Source organism: Clupea harengus, chromosome 1 (genome assembly GCF_900700415.2).
Source record: "Clupea harengus chromosome 1, Ch_v2.0.2, whole genome shotgun sequence".
Lineage (NCBI taxonomy): Eukaryota > Metazoa > Chordata > Actinopteri > Clupeiformes > Clupeidae > Clupea > Clupea harengus.
The window spans coordinates 31,116,608-31,136,187 of NC_045152.1; the positions used below are offsets into that span (position 1 = coordinate 31,116,608).

At 48.3% G+C, this 19,580-nt stretch overlaps 1 protein-coding gene across 1 annotated transcript in view; it reads left to right on the top strand.

Annotated features, from left to right (window-relative positions):
- The window catches only part of adgrl1a (adhesion G protein-coupled receptor L1a), a 97,869-nt gene that overhangs the window by 26,747 nt on the left and 51,542 nt on the right, over positions 1-19,580 (top strand). The window contains exons 4-8 of the mRNA XM_042708788.1: positions 4,276-4,290; positions 14,424-14,631; positions 15,117-15,381; positions 17,132-17,470; positions 18,711-19,044. Coding sequence (XP_042564722.1) covers positions 4,276-4,290; positions 14,424-14,631; positions 15,117-15,381; positions 17,132-17,470; positions 18,711-19,044 — 1,161 coding nt within the window. The remainder of the gene's footprint in view (positions 1-4,275; positions 4,291-14,423; positions 14,632-15,116; positions 15,382-17,131; positions 17,471-18,710; positions 19,045-19,580) is intronic.

Sequence of the window (19,580 nt, forward strand, 5' to 3'; positions counted from 1 at the left end):
GGGACAAAGATGGAGGGAGGGAGGATGAAAGAGGGGAAAGATGGGTATGGGGGAGACATGGGAGGTGTTCAGGGTTTGACATTGGGCAGGGGTCAAAGGGTGGGTGGAGACGTGCGAGGGATGGGGTTCCAGGTAGGGGTGTGGGGGGAGGTGAGATGAGTTGGCGCCCCAGCCGTGCTCCTCAGGTGTTTGCTCAGCGTCGTGTCTTCATTAGCAAGCCTCATTAGCAAGGCGGGTGATTGATGGAGCTTCATGAGGACGGAGCAGAGGGATGCCGGAGGAGGGAGGTGTGGTGAATCAGGATGGAGGAGCAGGAGGAGGAGGAGGAAGAGGGGGCAATGGAGGAAACCAATAATAGGAGGAGGAGGAGGAGGAAGAGGTGGATGAGAAGAGGACAAGGAGGAGGAAGAGGAGGAAGAAGCAAGGCTCTGGACTAATCAGTGTGCGAGTCATGTGATTGAACCACCTAACGCAATATTTCTTTCCTGTAGTTTGTGTATATGTATCTGCGTTATTGAATGGGGCTTTGTGCATATGTTTGTTAATGTCTGTGTGTGTGAGTGTGTATATGGTGTGATGTGTGTATGGTGTTATGAGTGTGTGTAGGTATGTGTGTGTGTGACTGTGCATATGGTGTGATGTGTGTGTATTTATGTATTTGTGTGTGTGAGTGTGCATATGGTGTGATGTGTGTGTATGTGTTTGTGAGTGTGTGTATGCTGGTATGTATGTGTGTGTGTGTGTGTGTGTGTGGTGTGTGTGTGTGTGTTGTGTGTGTGTGTGTGTGTGTGTGTGTGTGTGTGTGTGAGAGAGAGTGCCCATATGCACAGTTTTCAGTGAAGTCTGTGGAAGGATGACTCAATGAGAATGGAATTAACAGTCTGTCTCGATTTTCTCTCTTCACCAGCTTCTCCATCAGGCTGCCTCAATCTATAACCATCGGCTTTTCTTAGTCGTTCTCTTCCCTCTTTTTTACCCTGGATTCCTCACGACTGTCTATTCTCTCTCTCTCTCTCTCTCTCTCTCTCTCTCTCTTTCTCTTTCTCTCTCTCTCTCTCTCTGTCGCCTTGCTCCACCTATTTCTATTACTTATCTTTCTTTCCCCTATGCAGAGTCAACCTCTCTCTTAGCCTCAAGGTGAAATAGATACTCTTTTTTCCAAACCAGGTCAGCTAGAAATATTTCATAAAGTGTACACACACAGACACACACACACACACTTATACTCTCTCTCTCACTCACACACACACATACACACAGACACACACTCATACTTGCACACAGACACACAGACACACACACACACACAACACATAGACACACACACACACACACACACACACACACACACCGAGACACACTCATTCTCGCACGCGCGCGGAGACGCACATTCTCCTACTCACACACAAACGCACAAATGTTCACACACACACACACACACACGCGCGCATGTGCGCGCGCGGAGACGCACATTCTCCTACTCACACACAAACGCACAAATGTTCACACACGCGCGTGCGCGGAGACACACATTCTCCTACTCACACACAAACGCACAAATGTTCACACACACAGACAGACCCACACGTGCACACTCATCCTCCAGAACAAAATGCATCCCAGGTGATGCGCGTGAGCAGAGGCCAAGGGGGAGGTGTGGTAGCGGAGCAGCGGGGCGCGGTGTGGTGCGGTGGAGTCGGTGTGGAGCTGCTCCTGCCTACCCCGCACCAGCTGTTGGCCCAGCGTGAACCAAAGTGCAGCGGCCTCTTTACCCAGGCCTCCCCTCGTGCCCGTGCGCTTTAATGGAGCCTGCTCAACAGGGGGGGGGGGGAGGGGGAGAGGGGATCGTCTGCCGCTGCCTCTCTCTCTCTCTCTGTCTGTCTTTCGCATAGACACTTGCGTACATAGGCACACACACACACACTTGCTTACTCACATACACTCTCACACACTCATACAGATACACACACATATATATATATATATACACAAACACACACTCACAAACACACACACACTCACTTACTCACTCACTCGCGCGCGCGCGCACACACACACACACACACACCTCCTTATTCACACACTCTCACACACACACACACACACACACCCTGCAGGTTGAAGATGAGGACCTGTGTCCAAACAGGCTCCCCTGCTGGAGGATGATGGAGAGTTAATGCTGTTCCAGCGGGCCGTGTCCCCATTCTTCCTTTCTTTCTTTCTTTCTTTCTCGCTGTCTCTCTCTCTCTTTCTTTCTCTCTCTCTCTCCACTCTGTCTAGACTATCCCTCTATCTCTCCCCCTTCTCCTTACATTTTCCTTTTTTTCTGTTTCCTCGCTTCTACGCTTCTAGCCCCATCTCCGTATCGCTCTCTCTCTCTCTCCCTCTCTCTCTCTTTCTCCCTCTCTCTCTCTCTCTCTCTGTAGGGAGCCCACCAGAGCAGTTCACATGCTCTTATTGACCTGCCAGTAGTTAGACTCTCAACTGGCATCACACACGTCAGAGGTGTGTTCGCACCCCACCCCAACCCCCAAACTCACACACACACACACACACATCAGATCACATACATGTCTTCAGGATCACATGTCACACAACCCTCTGTCACCAGGGAAACCTGGCAGGAGTAGTGACACTATGAGCGCAGGCAGCAGAGAGGCAGACTTCCTGGATCACTGAGGACACACTATGTCTATGGTCCCTCTGTGACAGCACCTCACCACTCTGTTATGTCAGACACACGTCAAACTGCTTAGCGCGCGAGAGAGAGAGCCAGCCAAAGACTGGAAGAGTGGAACATCTTATTCTGAGCGTTTCTACATTTACTGACTGGACAGAAGGAATATATAGGAGTGTTTTGGGGGAAAAAAAGGAAAGAAAAACAGATGAATGGAGAATGAGAGTAGAGAAGTTTGATAGCAGTGAGTTGAGAGCGGTGGGGCATTGATGGCCATTGATTCTTCCCTGGCCCATGCAGTGAGAGGGAGTTCTCTGACTTCCCTGACTGTAATCTCGCTCTCTTTCTTTCCCTCTCTCATTTTTTCTCACTCTTCCACCGGCCTCATCTATTTTTCTCTGTCTTTTCCTCTTTTTATTTCCTCACTCTCCCACTTCTCTGCACGTTTTTCTCTCTCTCCCATTCCCCCAATTCGATCCATCCTTCCTTCCCTCCCTCTTTCTCCCAGTCTCTTTTTTCACTGTCTTCCCCTTCTCTTTCTCCCTCCTTATCTCTGTGGGCCCTCCCCTCTCCGTTGTTTGTTCTCTTTCTCTCTCTCTCTCTCTCTCTCTCTCTCTCTCTCTGCGGAGGGTCTTAGCCCAGCTCAGCTCAGGGTCGGCGCGCATTGATTGGCCGCTCGATGAATTGAGCGACACCCAGGGCAGAGTGGCCGCGACACTCCTTGATTTGGTGAGCTGAGTGCAGTCCAAGAAGAAGGAGAAGGAGAAGCAGAAGAAGAAGAAGAAGAAAAAAGGGAGCGAGCAAAGAAGGAAAAGGCACACTCACTTCCTTCACACCACTTGGCTCCAATTTCAACCCAGGAGCTGGGTCTTAATCCCCTCTCCCCCACCCACATCCCCACCCCAGGGAAATCAGTCTTCCTGTCATTTCATCTGCCACCGTTCTCTCCCTCATCACTCCAAACCCCCCCCCCCCCCCCACCTCTCTCTCTCTTTCTCTCTCTCTCTCTCTCCCCACAGCTGAAGAGGACACGCGTGTACTTGTTTTTCTTTCTCCCACAGGCCCTGGATGAAGAGGAAGCAGAGTTTTGGGGGGTGTGTTGTGGGGGGGGGGATGGGGTTGATGGAGGGTGGGATGGACTGGGAGACGAGTGTGATAGAGGAAAAGAAAGGACGGCCCTGGAGTGTGTACTGTGTGTACTGTGATGTGGGGAGTTTGTCGTCACCAGTAGTAGTGAAAATAGAAAAACAAAACAAAAGAAAACAAACAGCGCAGGCCATCCTCCGTCCTCCTCATGTGTCATCACTATCACCCTTCTCTCCCTCTTAAAAGAGCAGGAAGCTAGACACAAGATGACATGCTTTAAAAAGAAAGAAAGAAAGAATTAACAACTTGAAAGAGAGGGAACGGAAAGCTTTTTATTTAATCTCAATTTTCTCTTTTTTCCTGCACCTGTTTTTTTTCTTTCATTCTTTTTACTCTTTTCTGTTGTCTACCTTGTTCTTCCTCTTTCTTTCTTTCTTTCTTTCTTTCTTTCTCTCTCTCTCTCTCTCTTTTTACTCTGTCTCTCTCTCTCTTTTTTTCCGATGCTTGAATAGAAGTGGATCAAAAAGGTAAAGACCACAATAAACATAAAAACCACAGCTCGCCCCGTCCTCCTCTCCTCTCCCTTCCCCTTCTCCTCCTTTGTTTCTTCTCATCCCCCTCTCCTCCTAACCCAGCACCGTGTGTAGTGGTCATGTTTGATGTTTATATCCCCCTTCTTCTTCCTCCTGTTCCTCCTCTTCTTCTATCTCTCTTTCTTTCTTTCTTTCTTTCTTTCTTTCTTTCTTCTAACTCTGTCCATCTCTCTGGCTTATAACCAAGACTCCGAGATCCTTTCAGATTTTCTGCCAGTACCCATGCCTCTGCTGACGCCAACACACACTCTCCCATTCAAAGCCTTGCTCACACAGTGGCCACAGGACACTGGCCTGGATACACACACACACACACACACACACACACACACACACACACACACAGAAATACATGTATCAATTAGTACATATAAAATCCAACCAACTATCCACTCCACAGAAGTTCTGGTTAAGTAACTTTGAAACATCAGCAACTGCAAATGACGCTAGCAAATGGAAGATGTTCCAAACACACACACACACACACACACACACAACACACACACACACACACACACACACACACACACACAGTACAGTCTATTTACTCTCAGTGAATGTCTTGTTCCCTTCATTAGCCATGTCTCCTTGGTGTACCAGTGACTGCTCACTTCTCTTAGCAGCACACAGACACAAAGACATAGACACACACACACACACACACACACACACACAGTCATCATGCAGTGACCAGCTGAGTTAAGTGTCATGTCATCATCTCTTTCTATCCTTTGCAAATCTTTTCCCACTGTCTCCAACCAATCCTTGCAGATCAGACTATCAGACTGAATGTTCTCATTCTCCACCATGTTTGTTTTTAGACCTCTGTCTTTCTCTCTCTCTCTCTCTCTCTCTCTCTCTCTGTCTCTCTGCTACACTCATTCTAAGTGTAGTGCTTTGATTTTGACGACATTGATATCTTTTGACACGCTCCCTCCCAGAGTCTCTTCTGGATCATCACACACACACACATCTCCTGGTCCAGCATTTTGTCCCATTTCTAGGTGCTTCAGTGCCCTCACCCCCCCCCCCCCCCATCGATCTGTCTCTCTCTCTATCTACTTGTCTGGTCTGTATATCATGTTTTCTACCACTCATACACTTGCCTTTTCTCAGCATTACATACTTTCCGGTACAGAACACCTTCTCTTTCTTTTCAACACAGACGCACTTTAAAAGCCTTTCCTCTCTGCTCTCCTAGATCCGTCTCCCTGCATTCTTACTTGTCTTTCCTCTCCTTTTATGTCTCTCTCTCTCTCTCTCTCTCTCTTTCTTTCTCTTCCCTGTATTCATTCCAAGCAGCTGAAAGTTCTCAAAACCTATTTTTGTCTTCTCACCCACTTCATACCATACCTCTCTCCCTCTCACTTTCCTTTTTCACTTCACTCTCCATCCTTTCTTTTTTCTTCCCCAGTTCTGGCCATTCAAGTCTCCGCCTGCATTTCGCTCTGTATGTGTCTCTCTCTGTGTGTGTGTGTGTGTGTGTGTGTGTGTGTGTCTCTGTGTGTGTGTGTGTGTATGTGTCTCTGTGGGCCCAGAAGGGAGAGCTCACACTTGGCCTCACTAAATCACACTCTCTCTGTCTCCCACTCACACACACACACACACACACAGACACACACACACACACACACACACACACACACACACACACACACACACACTCACACGGACACACACACTCACAGACACACACACACACTCACACACACACACACACGCACACACACACACACACACACACACACACACACACACACACGGACACACGGACACACATCCACCATAGAGTGTGGAGTGTGCCAGGCTCTCACAGCCTGTTCTATGGGGCCAATCATCTCCCGAGCTGATTCAGTATGGCGGGGGCCGGCGGCTATTCAATCACGGCCCCTCAGAGGCAGCCCTGATGGAGCTCCCCAGCCCTTCCCAGCCCCTCTCACCCATCAAACAACCCACTCGCACGCGCCTCAGTTCTGGTCGCATCCGTGGCCACGGCCACTGAAAATTAGCCTGGATTGCTGGACACTAAAAGGCCTGTCCTCTTCCTACTCTGGTCTCTTGTCCCCACTCTCCATTTCTCTCCCTCTCACACACTTATACATACATTCACACACACACCTCACACACACACCAATATGCCTCACACACACTCATAGGGAACACACACACACACACACACACACACCGGTATCACACATCTTGTTGTTTTGTCCATCGTTGTCCCTGTCCAAACTCGATCGTCTCTGTCTTCTCCTTAAACTGGTGCAGCATCCCTCAGTGGTGTTCTCGATCAGTAATCTCTCTCTCTCTCTCTCTCTCTCTCTCTCTCTCTCTCTCTCTCTCTCAAACACACACGTGCGCAGACCTGTGCCATATACATCTTCTAAAGATGTATTCCTTCACTGACCTTCATTTTCTTTTCAGCACCTTCCATATATATCTCTCTCTCTCTCTCTCCCTATGTCTATATCTCTCTCTATAATATATCTCTATCTAGATTTGACCATCCTTTCTTTCCTTCTGTAGTGCAATAACCTTCCTATCCCACTGTTAGCACCCTGTTGCTCTCCACCACACATCTAAGACTGTTCTTACCAGAGCTCATGTGACACCAGCAAGTCCTCACCTCCCCCTTCTCCTCCCTCCTCCTCTCTTTCTCTCTCTCTCTCTCTTTCTCTCTTCCCTCGTCTCTCCTCACCTATCACGTAGCTGCTAATTATTCCCTCAATCTGTTTATTATTCCATCAACAGTTGATTATGGTTATTTTGTGTTGCTTGTGTTAATGAAGTAATGAATTAATTAATCATGCATTGATTTAAGGATCTGATTGGTGGACAGGCAATGGAATGCCGTGATGTCATGGTTACCTCGGCTGCTGTGGTGCTCAGACAGACGATGTTGGGATTGTGTGTCAGATTTGATGTTGTAGAAATTAGAGACGGACGCAAACACACACACACACAGAAACACTCAAACAAATACCACAATTTTTCTATGTGTATGAATGTGTGTGGTGCATTTTGTTTCTGTGTTAAGTGTGTGTATGTGTGTGTGCAAAATGTACTTCTTTGTGAGTCCTTGTGTCTGTGTGTATATGTGTGTGTGTGTGTGTGCATAATGTGCTTATACCTTCTGGAAACCTTTGTGAGTGTGTGTGTGTGTGTGTGTGTGTGTGTGTGTGTGTGTGTGTGTGTGTGTGTGTGCACATATGTACTACTTCCCCTGAGCATGCCAGAAGGGATGCTCGCAGCCTCTGTCACCCCCCCTCCTCAACAGAACTAGGAGCCGCCAGTGGCTGTGGCAGGGGCAGCAGCGGCGTCCGGTAGTGCAGCGGACCGCGGGCGACACGTGGCCGAGCGCAGGCATTGTTAAAGCAGCAGAGGCCTGGCGCGAGCAGGTGGCCATGAATATAAATGAACCTCTGTCTGATAGCCCCCATTTCAGGACAAGCAGCACTGCTCGGCGAGCAGACACCAGGGATCGCTCTATGAAAGCAGTGTGGGGGGGGTGGGGGGGGGGGGGCAAAGACAGCAAGGAAGATAGAGACAGAGAGAGAGAGAGAGAGAGAGAGAGGGAAGAGGGGGAAGCAGAGAGAGAGAGATTCAGGGAAAATAGAGGAGGTTCATCGTGGGACGCAGGCCCTCTATAGTGGCTATCGGAGGCTTGATCATGCAGCAATGCGCCGCGCCGCGAGCTGAATGCCGAGCGCCTCACAAGAGAGTGGCGGAGCCGCGCCGTGCCGTGCCATGCCGTGCCCGTGACCTCATTCTGGGTCGCCGAATCTTTCAGACCCACAGAAAGGCAGCTCTCTCCACACTCCAGTGGCCTCGCTGGCCACACTCATTGGGTTGGCCCGCAGTTAATCTGGCCTCAATTAAGAGTTGCCACGGAATCATTGGCTTTTGGACGAGGTTGATTGTGTGTGTGTGTGTGTGTGTGTGTGTGCGTGTGCATGTGTGTGTGTGTGGGGGGGGGTAGGTCCCGTGTCTGTGAGAGACGAGAGACTCACTAAATCAGTCCTGAGTGTGTGTGAGATGAGTGTCAAGCTGTGTGTTTCCATGATGAATGTATTTTTGCCTCTGTGTGTGTTAATGCTTGTGTGTGTGTGTGTGTGTGTGTGTGTGTGTGTGCATGCAGAGTCAATGTGAGAGTCTTACTGCCATACCTTTGCCTCTTCTCATTTGTGAGCTGTGGGACATACAGTAGATTAGACGCACACCTATTCTCATTTCACAGGATCTAACCATTTGACCCGTTTATTGCTGTTCTTTCTCTTTCCTGCTCACTTACACACACACACACACACACACACACACACACCACACACACACACACACACACATGCACACTTACACATACACACACACACACTTACACACACACACGCACCCCCCCCACACACACACACACACACACATACACACACACACACACACACACACACACACACACACACACACAATGGTTCTCTTTTCATTTTCCTTATAAGCTGTTCTTGTTTCCTTTGAAACACACACACACACACACACACACATCCACATAAACACACAAATCATGAGGACTAGGTTGACAGTACAGACCCATATGAACATACAATCATGCCCAAACCTGTATGAAAGTCCAAGTCCACACATAAACACACACACACAAACACACTCACACACACAATTAACGCTTCTGCCTGGTTAAGGAATTTCATGCTATGCAGCACTCTGCCCCCTGCTGGTGTGGAGTTGGCACTGCCAGTAGCAGGTGTGGATTTCAATTATAGCAGCAGGCTACCCCTCACCCTCTCTTCCCCACCTCCCTCCTTCTCAGCAGTCAAAACACCCCCACCCGGCCGCCCCACCAACCCCACCCAAACCCTCCCCTGTTCAGACCCTTACCCCGCCTTAGTGGCATCCCGTTCTCCGCATCACCACACAATCCCACATTGCCAGCCATTCAAGGGTTGGCACAACATCCCTGCTGCTGTTAGGGCCCTGCCGATCTGGTGCATGTGGTGGCTCCTCGTAGAAGTGCTACCGGTCCTGACCTAGCCTCTGTGGTGGCTGAAACTGTGATTGTTTTATTTCCTCTGTCATTAGCTGGCAAGCTGAGTTTACTTTCAATAGTTCATTCTGTAATGTAATTATATCCTTGGGACTCGTTAGCTGTTTGTTTCTTTCTTTGGTATTGCCCAGTGGTTGCGGTCAATGAAACTGTGCTTAATGCAGCGGCCAATTTCATGCGGTTAGTGCTATTCTTTGCAAAGAATGAAGCACGTAATTTCATCTTTGCTGACGAGTAGCAACCAGAAGATATTTTGTTTCCTTTTGTGCTTTTTTTACCCCATTGAGAATGATATAGACACTTTAATTAATGAAGCGATTATAAAGCAATAACTGCATGAAAAACATCAATCTCCCCTTGTACTCTTACTCCGATCTCAAAACCATTAAGTGGCTGCCTATAGTACAGTATTACCCCTCAGCCTCACTCTCATGCACCAGGAATCCGACTGTTTTCAGGATAAATGATCGGAGTAAAGGGTGGATGTGGTTGTTGACGTGGTGTGTGCCGCTGTCCCACTTCGGCAACAGTTAGGCTTGAGCAGGATAATGATACAGATTAGTGCTGTGAGTCGTCGTCCCCCCCCCCCCACACACACACACACACACACACACACACACACACTTGTTTGTCTGGCTTTTTTGTTTGCCACAGGTAAATTCCCATGGGGTGTGTGGCTCAAGCTCAGAGGAAGTGAGTGATTGAGAGAGAGAGAGAGAGGGAGGGAGGGAGCGAGTGAAGAAGAGTGGATCAGGAGGGAGAGAAGTAAGGCAAGCAATAAGGATGTGGGGAGGCAGTGAGAAGTAAATTGGGTTAGAGTGCAAGAGAGGTGGCGGACAAGAGATTGAGATCATCACAGATACAGTGGAAAGAAAAATAAAATGTTTCTGTGTGTGTGAGTGAGTGTGTATGTCAACCTGAGTATATAAGTGTGTTTTGTGTAGTGTGTGCGTGTGCCCGATTGTGTCTGTGTCTATATATATATATGTGTGTGCCTCTGTGTGTATGTTTGTGTGTGTGAGAGAGCGAAGAGGAGTTTACAGCGCACACAGGAGAGGCAGCAGTAAACATGAGGGAGCCTGAGAGCAGTGTGTGTGTGGATGTGTTTCTCTGTGTTTGTGTGTGTGTGTGTGTGTATGTGTGTTTCTCTGTGTGTGTGTGTGTGGTGCATGCGAGAGAGAGGAGAGCAGAGCTGAGAGCACAGGTCAGGCTGCTAATGAAGCCTCCCAGGCCGTGTGTGCAGAGCCCACTCAGAGACACACACACACTCACACACACACACACACACACACAGACACACACATACCACCTCATCAGCATAGAGCAGGAGGCAGCCCTCACGACTGCAAAGGACCCCACACACACACACACACACACACGTATATACATATACGTCTACACACACTAACACTCACAAATACATTTACACACATACAGGCACACTGCCACACACACACACACACACACACACACACACACATACAAGCTTATATATCTATAAGCACACCCGGTCCCCTCATGGCCGGCTGCCTCTGGCCCACCCCAGCACTGCCCTCTTCAGCAAAATGGCGGAGGCTGGCTTACCGCAGTAGTGAAACGGTCGGAAGCTCATGCTGCCGGTTGCCGGTTGCGTAGCATCACTCAGTGATGCCCATGGCAGAACTGTGCCGTAATGAGCATCGGGGCTGCCAGTCATGGGCCTCACACCGACAGTCACTCACAGGATTCCCCACGGACACAGTCAGAGCACACAAGCTCACTGGGCATCTGTGGCACACATCTGAACACACTCTCGTATTAGTGTGTGTATCCCAGATTGGAATGGATGAATGTCTTGTCTATTGTTGGTTTCTGTTTGTTTGGGTATTTGTGTGTTTGGGAGAGTATTTGTGTGTATGCATAAGTGTGTTTGTGCCCTTCATTGTGTGTGTGTGTGTGTGTGTGTGTGTGTGTGTGTGTGTGTGTGTGCATTTTTAGTTGTGTGTATTTGTTTATGCACTCCTATTTATTCCATTGTCAACCACAAATGACATGCCTCCACTTAAGCCAAAGGATTTTCGTCTTTGTTTGTTTCTGGGTCGCTCATGTCGAGTGGCTCGCGTGTTAGCATCAGGCTTTGTTCTTAGCGTAGCATTGATACAGATGCCTCAACCCTCCTTTCACCCCCACTTTAGCTAATGGCTCATAGTCTGTCTGCTGAAGTGGGCGAGATGTTTTGAGGGGGACTCGGAGCACTGAGGGGGGTCTTTTTCACAAGCGCTGATGCCAGGAGCACCGATAGGCACTCGGTGCTGAGCCACTTCTGTTTGCTTAAGATGCGGGAGTCGGATAAACACTCGTTATGGCCCCCGTCGGTTCTAGAGCTGCTACGGCGCTGGTGCACTCGTTTTTTTAATTTTTGTTACGCCTGTTTTTGATGTGAAACATTCACTCCATCTGTTCCGTGGAGAATACCCTCAATCTGTTATAATGCTCCAAGTGTTTCTGCAGGCAGAAAGAGAGAGAGAGAGAGGGACAGAGAGAAAGAGAGAGAGAGAAAGAAAAGAAGACGCGCAAGCTTACGCCACAAATCCGCCGGCCCGAGAACACACAGCAAGACGCCACCCCACCCTGTCTTGCAGATGGAGACGCATGGCATGCAGACCGGGAAAACATTACAGTTTTGAATCTCAGTAGTTCTGATGATGCACCGTGCAATATCCCACTCACGAGTGTGTGCCAGTGCCAGTGTGTGCAAGTAGTCGCATGTCTGTATCACTGTGTATGTTTACATGTGCCTGTAGAAGTGGGTTGTGAAGGCTTTGCGTTGGTTTCAAAGTGTTGTGTGTGCGTGCGTGCGTACATGTATGTGTCTGTGGGTGCGTATGTCTGTGGGTATGTGTGTGTGTGCGTGTGTGTGCATACATGTAGTGATATATGTGCTGCTATCAGAGCGTAAGAGTGCTGTGAAGGGGCCATCCCAGTGCCTGGCCCTGCAGAGGCAGCAAACAGTTGGCAGTGTGGAGGCCCAGCATAGTCATTAAGGAAGCAGCATGGATCTGTTTACCGTCCCGGTGGGAGCCTCATCGTGTGTGTGTGTGTGTGTGTGTGTGTGGTGTGTGTGTGTGTGTGTGTGTGTGTGGTGTGTGTGTGTGTGTGTGTGTGTGTGTGTGTGTGTGTGTGTGTGTGTGTGTGTGTAGGAAGCCCGGGCTGAGTCTTGGAGTTGTCCTTCCTATCATTGCCATGGCTTCCCTCTCTCTCTTTCTTTCTTTCACTCACTCACTCTCTCGCTCTCTCTCTCTCCCTCCCTCTCTCACACACACGTGGGTGTGTGTGTGTGTTGTCCCCTGTGATGTCTCGGTGCTGATGAAGCCAGCGCCTGCTGGAGATGTGTCCTCCGCTCCCGCTGGCTTAACGCACGGGTCCCAGGGCTGCCTCTCAGCCTGCTGGTGAGAATCTGCGACAGCCAGCTAATTTACCGAGCTCCCCCGTGTACGCCCTCCCACTGAGCACAGATAGAGGACTGTGTGGGTCTGTGTGTGTGTGTGTGTGTGTGTGTGTGTGTGTGTGTATGTGTGTGTGTGCGTGCACACGTCTGTGTGTGTGTGTGTGCATTGTTTGTGAGTGTTTTTGTATGTGTGTCAATGTTGTGTATGTGTATCAGAGAGAACGGATGGGAGTGTGTATGTTGGAGTGAACTATGTGGGGGGGATGCAACATACGTCAGTCTGTGTGTGTGTTTGTGTGTGTGTGTGTGTGTGTGTATTTTTGAGTCTCAATGTGCATTTGTCTCAATGTGTGTGCATTTTTGTGTGTCGATGTGTATGTGCGTTGTGCGAGAGCGATTAAGAGTGCCTGTGCTCCTTCAAACGACCTGTAAATAGCGTTCAGTAAAGAGCGCCACCGTTGCCGTGACACTAGAGACTCTGATCGGCATTAGCACTGACACGGACGCTAACATCTGTCCTCACACGAGACACAGACATCTGCGTGACACTTGCTGGCTATGCCAGCGGAAGGAAAAGAAAAGGGGGGGCCTTTAAATAGACGCGATGTGCCGTACCGTGCCACGGCTGCGGTGCGGTTCAGCGCGGCGGATGAAGTTGAAGTAGGGCCGGGTTAAAATTAGCCAGGCTTTCTGAGCACCAGCAGCCTCGTCCCCTCCCATTTATCACGTCCCGCCAGCGACTCACCGTCCACTTCTGCAGATACTTAACAAATGAGCGTTTCGACTCTCTCATTTGAAATGTGTTCATTTATCTCATGCCCTCCTCCCCCTCTTCTTCCTCCTCTTCCTCCTTCTGCCTTTTGGTTTCTTCCGTTTTCCTTTTTTTTTCTCGTCCACCTGCCCTTCGAAATCCAAATTCTTGACCTTCTTCTTCCCGTCTGCACCACTCTCACATTCACTCTGTTTCAATTCCCTTGTTTATGCATCCATTGCTTTTTTCCTCCGCCTTATTTTACTCCTGGTTAACCTCTTTTACCTCTTCCCTCTCTCTCTCTCTCTCTCTCTCTCTCTCTTTTGTTCTCTCTCTTTATCCTCTGCTATAATCCATCTCTGCCTCCTGTCTCCTTCCCCTCTATCTCTTTCTATTTCCTCTCCCCCTCTCTTCCCTCTCCCCTTTCTCTCCTCCTTCATCTCTGTCTACCCCTTCTCCTTGCCTCTCCTCTCCTCCCCTCCATCTTTCCTTTCCTCCTGTCTCCTCTCCTACTTTATCTCCTTCCTCTTTTCTCTCCTCTCTTCTGTCTTCCCTATCTCTCCTCTCTTTTCTCCTCTCTCCATCCTCTCCTCTCCTCTTCCCTTTTATCTCTGGCCCTCTCCTCTCTCTCCTCCCTCTCTCCTGGCCCTCTCCTCTCTCTCCTCTCTCTCCTCCCTCTCTCCTCTGTTCTCTCTCTCCTGGCCCTCTCCTCTCTCTCCTCCCTCTCTCCTCTGTTCTCTCTCTCCTGGCCCTCTCCTCTCTCTCCTCTCTCTCCTCCCTCTCTCCTCCCTCTCTCCTCTGTTCTCCCTCTCCTGGCCCTCTCCTCTCCTCTCTAGTCTTTGTGTGTCCGGGGACTCTGCTGCGAGTCCAGGCATCCAGCTCGCTCCAGGAGGCGGAGCACCAGTCGGGGGCGTGGTGCAAGGACCCGCTGCAGTCGGGCGATAGGCTGTACGTCATGCCCTGGACGCCCTATCGCACCGACATGCTCTACGAGTACGCCTCATGGGAGGACTTCCGCCAGAACAGAGCCACCACCACCTACAAGTGAGGCCCCTGCCTTGTCAGCTTTCATCTGTAGGCTTTACTGGAGTTCTACCCAAAACTGTGCCAGTCTGTTATTCACAGACAATGTCCACTAACTCCTTTGTATTGTTGTTTTGAAAAGAAGACAGTGGATGTATTCATTCTAATTCAGGTGCTTGATTGGAATTGAATGAAAATGTAGGATGAAAATAGCTGAACACACTTATTACATTCTACTTAAGTGAGACTATTTACAGCTTGCACCAATATAAGTAGTGCACTTGATGAAGTCCATTATTATATAGGAGATACAGCATGTAGGAGATATAATATGAAGTGGGGCCAAAGCTATTGGCAATGCAGTAACCATGACAATACAAGCAGCATTATTGATTAAGATTTATATTATATTCTCTATGTGTGTATACTTTATTTTTATGCACATAGACAACAGCACATTGTCCACACATTGTCCAGTAAATGAATAAATACCTTCTTACCCCCAGGTTGCCAAACCGAGTGGATGGTACAGGGTTTGTAGTGTATGACGGTGCAGTCTTCTATAACAAGGAGCGCACTCGCAACATTGTGAAGTATGACCTGCGTACGCGCATCAAGAGCGGCGAGGCCATCATCGCTAACGCCAACTACCACGACACCTCGCCGTACCGCTGGGGCGGCAAGTCCGACATTGACCTGGCCGTGGACGAGAATGGCCTGTGGGTCATCTATGCCACAGAGTCCAACAACGGGCGGCTGGTGGTCAGCCAGGTGAGAGGGGAAATGGAAAAGAGAGAGAGAGAGAGTGATAGAAGACATGAGGAAAAGAGAGAGAGTGATAGAAGACATGAGGAAAAGAGAGAGAGAGGAGAAAGGTGGTGAGATTCACACACAGAAAGAGGGAAACAGGGGGAGAGGTTTAACACACCTTTATTTAACCACTAGCTGACCCTGACCCACATCCTGTATACAACATTTCACTTCTTGGCCACAAGCCTCAGAAGCTCAGATCGAAAAAAAAGAAGAGTATGAGAGCAGGAGCTCCTGTGTCTCCATATTCATTACTTCAACCAAACACCTTAAAACCCCCAACCGCCCACATAGCCGAGACCTCCATAAGGTCACTGACCAGCTTGGTATTACCATACTTATTTTTAAATTCAAATATTTCAGTTCAATATTTCATATTTCAAATTCAAACCGTCACCACCAACCCCTATAGAATCCTCCTGTCAGAGCAGTCAGGGGGATGGGCATGATAGTGTTGAGACTTCATGATGCTTTGATTCAGCTGGCTTCAGATCAAGTCCATTCCATTTATTGTGTGTAACATTTTCTAAAGAACATGAAGGTCAACACATAAGGGGTGTGTGAATGGGCCAGCGGCCATTATCCCTCCCAACCATTATCAGTGCTGTAGAACAGGCTTCCATTACTCAGACATCTGGCCATGTCTGTGCTGTCTCGCATTGGGCTTTCACCAATAACAATGTGTCACATACAGCATCAGGTCATTGTGTGGCATACCAGATAACATCAAAAATAATACCACACAAATAATAGTAATTCAAATAATCATTGAAATGTAATGGATTAATAGATACATATGATAATATATATACTAGTGCTGTCAGTTTAACGCGTTATTAACGGCGTTAACGCAAACCCATTTTAACGAGATTAACGTGAATCTTTTTTAAATTTAAAAAAAAAAAATTTTTTTTTAGATTAACGTTCTTTTTGGCCTCGCAAACTGTGTAGTATGCTAATGTTACAGTTTGAGTGAATGGTGAGCGCGATACGGCGAAATGGACGATAAAAAGCTTCTGAATGTAAAGTTTACTTTTAAAAGTTGTGTTGTGCAAAAGAAGCAAGCTTCACTGTTGTCCGAAAATGTCAACAGGCAGCTGGCTGAAAGCAAATAAGTAGTAGGCTTACATTTTACTGGTAACCTAACTGTTACGGTTCATTGTTTCTGAAATAAGAGGCCTGACTGCTATGTTCCCAGCAAACTTGAAAAAAAGAAAATATTAAGCCATCATTTAACTGCACTATAGGCTGAGTCCTTGTTTACCTGAAATGTGCACTTTATAATTTTATTTTGTACCGCCCTGTTTGGCAATGTTGGTTTTCAATAAAATAAAACATTTGCATCAAGCAAGCCAATCGACTTTTCCATGTTGATAAGGGCATTAAAGTAAAAATAAAATGATGGAAAAAATAAATAAACGAAGGGACATTTAGAATAGATGAAAATTTGCGATTAATCGCGATTAATTTTGAGTTAACTATGACATAAATGCGATTAATCGCGATTAAATATTTTAATCGTTTGACAGCACTAATATATACAGTATATATATATAAATAATAGAAGTAAAAAACATAAAAATCATGTCGTGTCACATCAAGTGCAAGACAACTGTGTCTACTGCTCTTTGACAGTATGTCCGATGAGAGATCAACTCATCCATCATCTCTCTGTCTTATCCTCCACCCCTCCATCCCCCGCCACCACCAGGTGAACCCTTACACGCTGCGCTTCGAGGGCACCTGGGAGACGAGTTTCGACAAGCGCCTGGCATCCAACGCCTTCATGGCGTGCGGCGTGCTCTACGCCGTCCGCTCCGTCTACCAGGACGACGACAGCGAGGCCGGCGGCGACCTCATCCTGTATGCCTACAACACCAACCGGGCGCGGGAGGAACCCGTACACATCCCCTTCCCCAACCCCTATCAGTACATCTCCTCGGTGGACTACAACCCCCGCGACAACCAGCTCTACGTGTGGAACAACTACAACGTGCTACGCTATCCGCTCGAGTTCGGACCGCCCGACCCCTCCTCCGGTGAGCACCAGGTGGAGAGAGAGAGAGTGAGGGAGAAGGAGAGAGGTGAGAAAGGGAAGGAGGGATTGAGGGAGGGAGGGGAGGGGGAGAGAGCGAGACTCGGGGGTGGGGGGGGTGGAGGCAAGACATCCTCAAGCAGCACAGGCTGTGAGAATCAAATTGTAATTATCTTCTGTGTCACTTTATTATTTTTTTCATTATGTAGTGTTTTTATGTATTTATTTTGTTATTATGTAGAATTTGTGTGTTATTTGTAGATATAACTTGTTATGTTGTTTGTTATTTGCATGAAACTGTATCGCTGTAAGGTCACTGTGCCTTCGACAAAGTGAGAGAAAGAGAGAGAGAGAGATATGATTAGAAATGAGACAGACAACCAACACGTTTTTCTCTCTACAGGGTGGCGTCTAATGTTGAAGGATTTTTTTCCTCCTCTAGAATGTTCTCTCTGTTGTCGGGGATGAGGTGCCTTTATAGTTTAATTGCAGTCAGATGTTAACAGCTGTGATCTGGATGCAATGGTGGATTAATTATTTAGCGGCAGCGTCCTCTGTGTGTTGCTCTGTCACTCTGTCTGCGGGTGTGGGTGTGGGTGTGTGTGGGTGTGAGTGTGGGGAGGAGAGAAGCTAAATGAGAGTAATAGTCTGCCCAGTGCTGTACAAGAACCGTCCTCAGATGCTGATACACACAGGATTACAAATTAATTTAGAATTGGGCTCCATATTTGTCCCCCTTCTTTCTTCTCTGATGTCCTCTTTACGTTCCCACACTCCCTTCCTCTCTCTCTCTCTCTCTCTCCACTCCCTCTCTTTCTTCTCTGATGTCCTCTTTACATTCTTGCTCATATTCACTCTCCCTTCCTCTCTCTCTCTTTCTTTTCCTATCTGCCTGCCTCATCTTCTCTCGCTCTCCCTCTCCACCTCCCTCTCTTTCTTCTCCTCCTGTCTTTGGTAGGCTCAATTGAATAAAGTATGAGGAGATGGTTCAGTTGATATGCAGAGATTTTTAAAGGGATGGTCGGATTAAAATTGAATACGCATATTAGTTGGTTAATGATATTATGCTTTTTTTCTGCTGTTTGGGTGGAGGGGTTATTGTGTGAAGTTGCAGACGATGATAATGTGATTTTTAAAACGGTGAGGGGGATGGGGTTGTTCAGTTAACACGAGGACGTAAGCCTTGTGGTTGAGGTTTTATGTTTTGTCGTATGTTTTATAATGGTGAGAACGTATGACAAGGAGTGATAATGAGTTGACCTCTCACCCCTCCTGTCCGTCTCCTCTTCCAGCCACCACTCAGGCGAGCAGCTCGGCCCCCGCCCGTCCCTCCACCTCCTCCGCCTCCAGCCCGGCCACCCTGCGCCCGCTGCCCCCCACCTCGCACCCCATCGGGGCCATCAACAAGGAGCCCGACCTGCGGCCCGCCACCACCACCGCCGCTGTCCCCGGCACGCGCCGGCCCCCGCAGCCCCCGGCCCAGGGCCCCGAGGCCAACATGTGTGAGGCCACGGTGGTGCGTGGGGTGCAGTGGCCCACCACACAGAGAGGGGAGACAGTGGACCGGCCCTGCCCTAAAGGATCACTGGGTGAGTTGATCTGTGTGAATCTGTGTGTGTTTGTGTGTGTGAGAACACAATAGCATCTTTGTGTTGCTATATGTCTATTTGTGTTGCTTATGTACGGCAATGCTGTATAGGTACTATTTGGCTCTGTGTGTGTGGTGTGTTTGTGTGTGTGTGTATCTGTGTGTGTGTGTGTGTGTGTGTGCATGTGTGTGAGAGAGAACACAGTAGCATCTTTGTGTTGCTGTATGTCTATTTGTGTTGCTTATGTACGGCTATGCTGTATAGGTACTATTTGGCTCTGTGTGTGTGGTGTGTTTGTGTGAGTGTGTGTGTGTATGCCCACAGGATCTGTGTTTGAGGGTGGTATTGGTCTATGTGTGTTTTTCCTCCTTTCATGCCTCTGTGAGTTTTAAGTGTTTACTTTTGTGTAGGTGTGTGTTGTGTGTGTTGCCCTGAAGAATACGTCTTTGTGTGTGAGGGTTTATTGTGTAGGTGTGCGTTTGTGTTTTTCCCTTGTTTGTGCCTATGTGTGTGTGAGTGTGTATTTGCACGGTGTG